Source organism: Tripterygium wilfordii, chromosome 14 (assembly GCF_013401445.1).
Source record: "Tripterygium wilfordii isolate XIE 37 chromosome 14, ASM1340144v1, whole genome shotgun sequence".
Classification (NCBI taxonomy): Eukaryota; Viridiplantae; Streptophyta; class Magnoliopsida; order Celastrales; family Celastraceae; genus Tripterygium; species Tripterygium wilfordii.
In genome coordinates, this window is record NC_052245.1 from 13,230,003 (window position 1) to 13,241,935 (window position 11,933).

At 37.4% G+C, this 11,933-nt stretch overlaps 2 protein-coding genes across 2 annotated transcripts; both read right to left on the minus strand.

Moving 5' to 3' along the window:
• Positions 1-1,696: 1,696 nt before the first annotated feature.
• LOC120014872 (alkaline/neutral invertase A, mitochondrial-like) lies at positions 1,697-5,571 on the minus strand. The gene is made up of 6 exons (XM_038866976.1): positions 4,401-5,571; positions 3,613-3,778; positions 3,206-3,417; positions 2,559-3,052; positions 2,387-2,435; positions 1,697-2,287 (listed from the first exon to the last, which is right to left on the minus strand). Exons 1-6 carry the CDS (start codon positions 5,199-5,201, stop codon positions 1,961-1,963), a joined length of 2,049 nt encoding a protein of 682 aa, XP_038722904.1. The 5' UTR covers positions 5,202-5,571; the 3' UTR covers positions 1,697-1,960.
• A 4,062-nt stretch (positions 5,572-9,633) lies between these two features.
• Positions 9,634-11,591, minus strand: LOC120014873 (transcription factor MYB108-like). Its single transcript, XM_038866977.1, has 3 exons — positions 11,266-11,591; positions 10,552-10,681; positions 9,634-10,467 (listed from the first exon to the last, which is right to left on the minus strand). Exons 1-3 carry the CDS (start codon positions 11,456-11,458, stop codon positions 9,873-9,875), a joined length of 918 nt encoding a protein of 305 aa, XP_038722905.1. The 5' UTR covers positions 11,459-11,591; the 3' UTR covers positions 9,634-9,872.
• Positions 11,592-11,933: the final 342 nt, after the last annotated feature.

Here is an 11,933-nt window from a genome sequence, read left to right on the forward strand (position 1 = left end):
TTAATTAATTTTCCAGTGAAAATGGCAACTACACTTGTGTTTTTTGTATTAGATATTCCTTGTGGTGAGTCTCCCATGTTGGAGACATCTAATTCTACATTTGGTTGTGTGTCATCTCAAGAATATGGTCAAAAAAGCTTCAAGAATTTTATAAAATCTACTTTAGATTTCGACCACAAACTTTATTCATTGATCAACACTTGGCATATGCATTTATTTGGATCCCTTTAATGGAATGCGGAGTAATTGACGTTACTTACTTTTCTTTTTGTTTATTAGTCTTACTAAGCCTCACCTGCATACATCACTCCATTCCCATTTACTACTTATAATAAACGAGCCGTCTCGTCGTGACCTCCTCAAAGAAATAACAACTAAATTAATTAGTAAGTTTTTTTTTTATTTTGATTACGATATATTTCTAGACATAATTAAAATTTGACTTAAATATGAAATCAAATAATTTTATAAAATAACAAATTGAAAAATTAATATGAAATTTGAAAGATCCACAAAAACGAAAAACTGATATGGCTGTAACATTCAAGAGGCTCATCATGGGCCTAATTTTTCACTCGATCTGGACTGCATTTCAGAAAATGTAGCCCAACTAGACAAGTTGGATCGAGTAATAAAGTCTCTGCGAGATTTGGGCCAATCCATGCCTCGGCCCATGCAACGTGTACGAGATTGGGTTATATGCTTTTCGAGTTAAAATTTTTTAGTTACTGGTGACCACTTTCGCAAATCTCCTGCTCCACACACGCCCACCGCCCACCGCCCATCTCCCGTCGCAAAACTCACCGCCGGCGACTCACTCCAATGGTCTTTGTTGGTCTTTTCCTCCCCCAGGCCGGCGATACACAGGTAACTTATATTCATCATTGACGCAACGACTATTGCAGATCTGAAACTGTCAAATCCATTTGTTCAGTTCTGCATCAGCATGTGTATGTTGGAGGAATCTGCACACAAACGCCAGAGAGTTGCAGCTAGTTACGCACATACTTTTCGTTTTTTTTTTGGTTTGTTGACAAATGAATATAAGAACAAAAGCAGTCTAGCTGAGTCACCTAATAATCTTTCTTTTGGAATGGCTTCCACACATGCCTATAATTGCACCTTGCTTGTTATACATTGATGAGATTGATGATAGTTCAGTGGGAGAGGCGTCCTCAGACCTCTCACGAAGGAAGGAATATTAGGGTGTAAGAGAAGTCACTATGTTGCTAGATTGACCAAAAACGTAGAGACTAATCCGTGTTGACTTGACTGCTACATTTTTATTTGTTATTTATTTTTTAATTGAAGAAAATGAAGCGAAATTGTTGTAGTATAGTTCACGTTGCTTCATCATTGCATCTGTGGATGTGGCTTTGCTTCTGATCAGGTCAGGACTTCACATATAGTTTAAATGGCAACCTTATACGTTTTACGTAATCTTGGTACTAAAATTAATTCAATTTCTTGACAGAATCGCAGTCGTTTGATTTTTGTGGTAAGCAACCAACTCTAATCATGTTAGACTTGTTTAGTAGCTATACGGACATAAGAGAGCCTGTAGATTCCATCCAGAAGTAGGTGACGTTGTGAATGTGATGCAAGTGGTAGTATGGGAATGAAGAAATGGCACCGACATTCTTATAGAGCCTGCCTGCTTTCTTCCTTAGATGAGATATGTAGAAATGAAACCCAATTACAACATTGAAAATCCACGCACAACAAATTTTACTTGCATGATCAACACCACCACATAGAAAGCTAATAATAACCGACATGGTCTGTATAATCTCAAACATCCAAATTGATCACCGTACGGAAATTGTATACATGTTTATGCCTTTTCAGGGGCCCTCCAAAAACACAGCCAGCCCTCTGACTTCCAGCAATGTTCCACGTTACACGTTCACAACATAGATCAACAAAGTTACGGACAAATCACGTTGAGAGTTCAGAGACCTCAAACACGGATTTGAGATCTCACAGCAAAACGTGAACATTTCCTTCGACCAGACTTGCTAAGCCCACAAACACAAATCTCGAGAAGTTCATAATCTTCCTCCCAGAACAACAAATATGCCTTCTCTGGGTTCTTCAGAAGCATCTTTGAGGTCAGGTAACCAGCGATAGTCCATGTCTGGTGAAGTCGTGATTGCTTGCCTAAAAACCTCCCACTTCTTGTGTCGTAGTATTCAGGCCATTGATCCACTGATAGCCTCTCCTCTGCTAAAGCAACTGCCTTTTGTGCTAATTCTGGTTTTCGCATCTTGATACAAGCCAAGGTGAACTGCGATAGTAAACAAATATATCAGATGCAATACTATATTGCTTTCATCATGGCGCATCTATTCGCAAAACCAATTCATGAAACTTTCATAACTACTACCTGCCATAGGAGTGTTGGCCATGATCCCCCATTGTGATATGACCATGGGCTGAAAGAAACAGAATCGATGTCAGAATTTATGGAGAGAGAGAGAGAGAGAGAGAGAGAGAGAGAGAGAGAGAGAGAGAGAGAGAGAGAGAGTATATCACAAAAAAACTCCAAAAAGTCTTACGTATTCTTAGGATCACTGCCTGTGATTATACGCCATTCTTCTGATTCTAAGGCAGGATAACATATCTTAAGAGGCATATGAGCCACAAGATCATCCCATTTGGCTTCAATCAAACTTAGAATACCCTCATTCTGTTTCTGGGTACCTAGAGATGAAACAATTGACCAAAGATTCCCAAGGGTGAAGAACCTAAAATCCATATGAGCAGGTTGTAGATTGCCAATGAGATAGCCACCTTCCTCAGGAATCCAATCTACCAACCACGAAGGGATTTGGTCTGGATAAATATTGAACTTGTTTATAGCTTCTGTAGAGTATTCTTCAGTCTTGTAACGATAAATCTCATTGATCTTCTTCATATCCACCCAATAGTACTCTCTGATATGAAACGAGAGTGCACTGAGCCGATTATTAACTGCGGCTACCAAGTTGTTCGTTCCATCATTGACTATGAGCATTTCACGGGCACATCGTAAAGCCGAATAGAACAATGCCTGAAGAGGGGAAGGGGCGAGGTCAGCCAATGAAAAAAAATTAGACGAAGATGAAGATCAAAAAAATTAGCAATAGACAGTGGCAATCCATCCAGTTTAACTCTTACATAGACAAAAGAAAAATTAAGCCCATGTTGATCACACTTAACTTACTTGAATTTCAAGAGGGTGTCCATGTATGCCCATCCGTCTATCAATCATGCAGGAACCATCAGTCACTAATAGAGATGGAAACATGTCAAACCCATCAGTTAAACACAAATTAAGGATGAGTCTAATGCCCGTTTGGACATCAACCCTCTCTTGTAATGCATAGTCGCCTGTGATCTTCCCATACGCTCTCAACAAAATAATCCACCACAATCCTGTTTACATAATAGGCACATGGTTCAGAATTTGATTGGCTCATTCTGAAATGTTCAAAATTTTAACAAATAGGAAATTGGCACCATAAGACATCTAAATATACAGAACAAGCAGAAGTTCCAGCAATTTCAAATGCTGAAGCAATACGAATTGATAAACACTACTTTCTCACGGGCTCCACTAATGTCTTTTACCTGAATCAACAGGGGCAACACGGCCAATTGCAGATTCTCCAAAATCAGGATCCAGTACCTCTTCAAATGATCCATTGCTTCCATCAAGAGGTACCATTCTAACTTTAAAACTTGCTGGCATCAATCCCTGCCCAGGACTATAACAGTCCACAGTCTTCTCCCAACTCTAATGCATTCAAAAGATTTTCAATTAAAACTATTACAAAATTGCCATCCTTCAAATGAAAGATCAATTTAGCAAGTTGATTCGAGCAAATCAAGAAAGAAGCCCGCAAAATATGCTGTCAAGTAACAATAACAACATATCATGCTAAAAGTTTCAATTTCCGAGGTTTGCTAGAAATATCTCAATACATCTGCAGAAGAATAAATTTCCCTGGAATCATTTCAAATTCCAAAATGCAACAAATATTCTTCACAAAATTTCCTCCATTTCTTCTGGGGAAGTTTGCAAGATTCTTTGCTTCATGTTACTATCATAAAGAGAGATTACCAAAAAAAAATCAAAATCAAAATCAAAATCATTCATGAAAAGTGAAAACCTATGATGAATTCAATATAATAAAAGTGCATGTTTTCTTTCTCCTCTAAGGAAATGGATGAATGATATTTAACTACGTAAGGATGCATAAACTATAAGCTCTTCTCATTAAAGTCCCGAGTCCTCATTTATGCAGCAAAAGAAGACCTACGAGTACCATCAACCACAAACTTAACCACAAAATACACTACAAATCTACAATTCTAAACATATATAGGGAATGTCAATTATTTTAACAGAAACATACCTGTAACTGCAATGTGTGAAGAAGGAAATTCCTAACAATTTCCCCATCTCCATTAAGAAGAAATGCAAGACCTGACGGGACAAAATCACGAATAAATACTTGATCATAATTCAAAGGCTGCTTATCCGCCAGATCATTAGCTGCAACAGTGCCCACTGGATTCCCGCAATAGCTCACAACCGAATCTTGAAGCAGCTTCCAGGCCCCCTTTTCAATTTCAGAAACCACTCTCTGAACCTCAGTGGAACTTTGATCGAGACTTTTGAAATTATCAGTATCTACACTAGAATCATCTTTTTCTAACTCTTCTTTCAGTGTATCATGACCTGTTTCAACCTTTTCAATCACTAGAGGATTCACATTCAATCTACCTTGAATGTAAATCCTCTCAAAAGCCTTTTCATTTACATGGGAGTCAACTGACGTTGAATGATTCCTAATATCGGAGGTGGCACTGGGGACAACTAAAATACCCCTACTACTATTACCACCGGTCATCCTCCTAACATCCCTACTGAGTCGATCAAAACTAGTTGAAAAAACCCTAGATTGACCGCAATTTGAATCGGAAACACAAAAAGCTCTCCGATCCGAACCAATCACAAACCTATTCACATGACAACAGAAGAATCTGCTAATACTACTAGTTCCAGATCGTGATTTGGACAAATTATAAATGACTGAACACTTGTTAATCCCTGCAGGAGAAAATCCGAAAATCGAAGAGGTTTCTGCGCTAATCAAGAGTCTACAAGAGGGCCTCATGGTGGAGATTCCAATACAACTGCCAGTGTTGATCATTTTAGCTGCTTCGAACTTATATATTGTGTATTTCTATATACGCGTATATACGGACTCTTTAGAATAATGAAATATACACTTAGATCAGCTAGAAGAACTGAAACGAACAGAAACTGGAATCTAGAATTGGAAATGTTCGTTACTTACAAATTACGATTATGGGGAGACCGAAACCGTTGATCAGAAGAGAGGGGAGTCGTAATCGAAAATGTTTCCCAGGGAGAGTAATATAAGCGGAGAAACAGGAAAGTTCCTTGCAAGAATGAATATTGAGCCGCGAGGATTACAATTACTTTGCTGCCCGTGGACGTTGAATAAATGTGTTTGAGTGAGTTTTCCCTTTTATCTCTTTGCTGTGGCGTGCGGAGGACCAAGACCAACCGGGAGGTGGTGATCAAGAGCGAATCTGATGTGACCCAGGCTTGTCATGGTTGGTCTCAATTACAACCCAAAGTAGTTTCATAGGCCCAATAGACGCATAACTGGCTCATTTGATCGAGGACACCAATGGTCATCTCAGTAGTCAGTAGAGCCTCCATGCATGTTGAATCTTTGTATAGTTGTTTGTTCACTTGTCGTGGTATTGTTCCACGACATCTTTTCCCAGAGTGTCCGTTTAAGCCCATATTTTAGAGGGCCTGATGTTGTCCAATTCTTATGGAAGAGGCCTTCTACTTCACGTTACACTTCGTTATTGTTGGTGTGGATTAGTGGCTCTCCGCATCTTTTCTTTATACTTTATAGGTTGTCTCCCCAGTAACCAAAAGAAATATATATATATATATTCACCAATAATTTAAAAGTTAATCGATGGAATTGGAAACTAGTGCCATAGGCCCATAGCGGATCCGGATCTCCATGCCCCCTTATTGGCTAATTGCATTATTCACCACACCAGTCCACCAACTTGCTTTAGTGGGCTCGTATATTTTTCGTCCATATGTGAAATGCTTATTGGGGGCCTGTGCTGCTTGTTACATAACTTTTTAGGCCTTCAAAATGCTTAATTAAAAACAAACCGGGCCTTGGGGGTAAGTTACATATCAAGCCTAATTTCAATGTTACAGCCCAGATTGTAGACGGCCTGAGACACAGCGAACAAGCAGGAATCAGGATGCATTATTCACATCGAACGTCAGATATAGTTCATGCATACTCTTTTCCTTCCTTAATACGATAATGGCGTGTTTTTTTTTATTATTTATTATTTATTATACGTAAATATTCTTAAGAATAGCATAAAAAAGGAAAAGTGGGTGCATAAACCTCTTGTTGCTCACGAAGGTCAAGTGATGAGAAGATAAAATGTGCACATAAGCTTCTCCTAATATTGTGGAGATGCTATTTCCTTTGCATAACGAGAGTGATTAACAAATCATCATTGGTTGTAATAAGTAGCCACCACTACAAAAAAAAAAATTCCATTAATGTAAGAAATAACAATTCAAGTGTACTTTCATCCATGTTTTTCCTCTCATGGATAAGCACAAATCTAAACTAAGACGTGCACTTACTTATAATGGAAGCACAACATGTTCACTTCCTTGGTTTTTTACGGGTTGGAGACATCTTCTACACATTTTTGGAGATAACCTAAATATATATAACACTAATTAAAGAGATGGTGATATAGATGGGCACCAATACCATCTAGTCATGACTGGTGAGAGCTTTTGGAAAGAGAAAAAAAGAAAAGACACTAATTAAAAGTCCCATTTCGCTTTCATCAGAGAGAGCTTCACGCAAGTTACAAGTAAATTATATGTGGGTATGTACGCCAGTCTGAACCCAATATGGTACTAAAGAGAAAATTATAAAGTCTAATTTACTGGCATGTGCATCTAATATATACCCATTTCAGTCTATCTTCATCCCCTTCTTTTTTTTCTTTCTTTTTTATCTGTTAGTTGCATGTGGTTCCAAATCAATGCATAATCTCAAAAGTTGATGAGATCAAGTTTACGTACGTTGTAAGAAAATAAAAAACTTGGCTAATTAATTTGTAGAAGATGATCGTAATTGGTCGCGATCAACAATTTAATTATAAATTGAATTTTCAAGATTGTAATATATGTGCTATCGAATTTGTTATGAGGTTGATAGTTTGTGGTGATCATTATCGAATTCTATTTGATATCAACGTCAAAACTGCAGAATCAGCAGTGTGTTTAGGCCAAACATGAAGCCAAGTACATTGTAAGCTCCTGATGATAGCTACCTCTCGATTAAGTTTGTTTTTTTTTGAAATAGGTGTTTGGAAAGAGATAGGATTCGAACGCACGATCTAATGGGTGCATGATCTTTTACATACACTGTGATTACCGTTCAACCAACGACTTATTTGCACCTCTCGATTAAGTTAACAACCACCTTATTGCTTATTCAACAGTGATTTTGTGACGTGGGGTCCAAAAGGACAATGCTAGAGACCCTTAAAATATCACCCCCAAAAGTCTCCAAATCTATGTGGCATTAAAATAACTATTGATTAAAAACACACATGTAGGGTCTATTTCACATCCAACACTCCATATTAAATGAGGGTTTTTTGAGAGTCACTTTTTGGGGGTCTCAAGCATTATTAGGTCCAATATTGATGGCATCAGATGCTAGCGTTAGATTAAATCAGGACCCCACATCTTTACTATAGGTGGGTCTCTCTCCCTGGTCCAACTCCTACCCAAGAACCCCCCGCCCCACTAGAATAAAGATAAGACAGTACTCTGAGACCTCCAAATGTGGACTCCAGCTGTATACGTTCACACGTGTGTGCTTGTCTCTAAATTAATAAGGATGAACTGTGGAGATAGTGGACCTTTCTCTGCTCTCGTATAGGTGTAACAATTGCACACGTTTCAACATATGTCTTACGTGGAATTTGTGGGCAGTTTCAACGGTTGCGGCTGACCTCTGAGTGCTTCAGTTCAGGAAGCCTAAACGGAGTTAAGACTTACGAATAAGCAGAAGAAAACACGTGGCAGCTTTGCAACACCTTGCTACCGGGGGACCAGTTCGATGGCTTCTCCTCTAGGTACGCGGCCTACAAAGATTCCCCGCCGCCATAAACCTCTCTCTCCCTCTGTATGGTGTTATAATACTATTTCATCACGTTTTGTGTCAACCTTATCCTACATTCATTGGAGAGCACCATAAGATGTGATTTATGAGGAAAACCCAAGCAAATCACAAAGTTAAGGTTTTTTCTAGACTCGGGTAACTAACGTTAGTGATAGTTCAGAAATATAATATATCCACTGTGTGATAAACTTAAAGTGAATAATATTATTAATTTGATTGGACTGAAATTTTCGATATAAATTGGAGTACTGAAATTTTGTTCTTTCACTTATTATTTACGTGCGAAAACCTCTCCTTCCCAAGTGCCAATATTTTGTCCACAAAATTAGACTCTTTTCTCCCCTTTTTTTTGGGTCTATATTAGCTGAAAATGGTGCTAATAAATAAATAAATAAAGTTGACTTAGAAATTCCTGTTTGACTTGAATTAGTTGGTGGCTTAATGCGATCGATCAAGATTTCTTATGGTCTTGAAAAGTTAACCTATAGCAAGATCATTTGAGACCTCAAGACCGACCTTGTCAAGGATGCTCTGCAACCAGTTTATGATCGTATAGAGTGTATTTGGGATTTTAATATGATATAGACATATATCTATAGTCTCTTTTCTCATATATATGTATTTGGTAATCCTAAAATATCCTAGAAAAAAAGAGAAATATCTAGGATAATAATGTTTTGAATTCTTGATTTATACAAGATTAAGTGCTTAATTATATATAAATGAAGGTATAATACTGCCCCCATGTCGTTAACATATATGCACTAATTACTTGGGGAATCAAATTTAGTATCAAGATTAATTTGACTGGTTTTATGGGGGATTTTCTGCACTTAGTCCGTACAAAAAAAGGAGAAATGGTGCATGATTGGGAATTTTTGTACATAGGTGGTAGTGCTTTTGATAATAATTAAAAAATGGTAAGATCATTCTCTAAGCTTTAGCAAAAACAAAAAACAAATATAGTTCTCCCCTGATGAGTAATGACTAACTTAAGTACTTGATATGACGAATCTCTTAATGCCACGTCCTATAGCTAATTGTAATTTCACTTTCTGTTTTCTAGAAACTTAAGGGGACTTTAATCTGGTTCAGACCCCATGGACAATGTTTTAAAAGTTGCATGACTAATTAGTAGATGCATAATGAAAATATTAATTTAAAAAAACACTAATGATCATACTTCATTACAATATAAAATGAAAGACTATAAGAGTAAACATGGTGGACCCAATTATGCGCATATCTTTATATATTATGATATGATGGTATATATCGATCCGTTATTAATTATAATTATCTTGAAACATGCTTCTATAGTGCAATCACTTGGTTAAAAAAAATCCACCGAGTATAGTAATAAATATCAAAGAAAGAATGAGATTAACCAATTAAATTGACAACAACCTCCCCAAAACAAACAAAAGAAAGAAAAAAGAAACACAAAGTCAAGAATAACAATACCAATACTAATAATCCACAATTGGAACTTGTATCCCAATTTTCTCTATGCATATATTTATCCTAATTTGTTTTCTCTATAATAATTCTTCTTCTTCTTCTTGTTTTTTTCTTTTTAATTTTTCCAACTGTTCACATGCTGTTGAGTTGCTGTTGTAAGAACCAAATGTCCTCCATATTCCAAAGAATGTCCGATGTGTCCTCACTGTTCAAACATGGATTAACGTTGTTCTGTTCCTGAAAATCCAATCCCTGAGTACCGTAATACCCGGACAGATCAGTACTAACAGCGAAGTCCTGATAATTACCGCCTTGATTGGCTTGATAGTGATCCAGATTAAGGTTGTGATTAACCGGGATATTGTTGTAATTATACTCCACGCCCAAGTCTGATGAAGCCTGAGTCGAAGTCCCAAACGAGTCGGAGGAAGTGCCAGTAGTGCTGGAGTTCTCTGGAGTGTAAGTACTCGAAGAGATCGTGTGTGCACTTTCGCAGGGTAAGCTCACTAGCCGGGGGGTGGCGGCGGCGGTCGTGGTGGTTGTGGCTGAAGCGGCTTGGATTCTCTCGACAAGTCTAGGCATCCATAGATAACGCATGGTGTCCTTGAATTGCTTGCTGTTGACGTCACATTTGAGCTGCTTCGCGTGCTTTTGGACCCGAGTTCTCCAATAGTTCTTGATTTCGTTGTCGGTTCTGCCTGGCAAGTGCTGCGCTATCTTCGACCATCTAAAAATGAATAATTTGTTTTTCATCAAAAACAGTGAACAAATAAAAAATGGATGGTTTTGAAATAAAATTTTTGAGATTTACCGATTTCCCCATCGAGAATGAAGTTCGAGGATCATGAGTTGTTCTTGGAGAGTGATGTTTCCGCGACGTAGGTCGGGGCGGAGATAGTTAAGCCATCTCAATCTGCAACTTTTTCCAGTCCTATTAAGTCCTGTTTCATTAAATCTAGTTTAGATACATATAATTAAAGCTAATTCCACATTTAGAATATTGATATAATAAGAGAATATTGAGAACACAAAGAGAGAGAGAAGAAAGAGCATTAACTCATCATATACTATATTGCACCACAAGTTGCAGTTTTGCAAGCTTTTGTACAAAAACTACAAATATATATAGATTACAATCTCACGCTCTCTTACATAGGCAACAAAGCAGCTTTTTCTCTTACATGCTCAACTAGATCCATTGATTAATTATTCATCATCACCAAAAGCAGTATAATTGGAGAGAAAAAGAGAGGCCAAAAAAGGAATAACAAAAAACAAAAAAAGGAGTGAAAGAAATAAGAGACCATATATACCACTTTTTATGCAAAAATTAAATACTACTTTTGTTTATGGCATGAAAGCTTCTTTCATTATCAATCTAACTAAAGAGAAATATCCATAGATATTGATATTGATGATGACGACAAAAAACTAAGTTGGAGCCGTGTACTCATCATGAATCATGACGATCATGTCATCAACTTGTTGTTTGGCTCTTTGTGAAACACTAAATTAATTATAGTACCTGCGCAACGAGCGAGAGAGTTCCATCTTCCTTCGCCGTTATTAGCAATGTAATTCATGAGCTTCAGATCTTCCTCGCTCGTCCATGGACCTCTCCTTAAATCCAGATTATCTTCTTCACGTAATTCTTTAGAGTCCACGCTGCTGCAAGTATTACCTCTGTTGTTCCCATGAATCCCATCCACAACAACCATCTTTTCTTCAAATGGAGAGACTGATTGATTGGAACAAAAAAGTAGATAGATAGAGAGAGAGAGAGAGAGAGAGATTATTATTGTTGTTTAACAGTGCAGGATGGATGGATGGATTAGAGAGAAGAAGGGGTTTTCATAGAGTATATATAAGCAATTGGGTTTGAAAAACATGGAGGGTGAGCCGCAATAGAGAACTCACTTAATCTTGAGCTTAACTAGTAATTAACAGTAATTAAGTATATATTATTAAGATATATATATATATATATATATAGAGAGAGAGAGAGAGAGAGAGAGAGAGAGAGAGGTTTTGAAGTTTGACTTTCTTCCGTCTCTGCTTGCTTGTGCGTGTGCGTCCAATTGAGTTAGTTTTTTTTATATACTACTTCTTCCATCAACCTGTCAATCAACTTTTGGACAACTCGTCTACTTCATTTTCTTCTTTCTTCTTTTCGTATGGTATTAAATATGAATT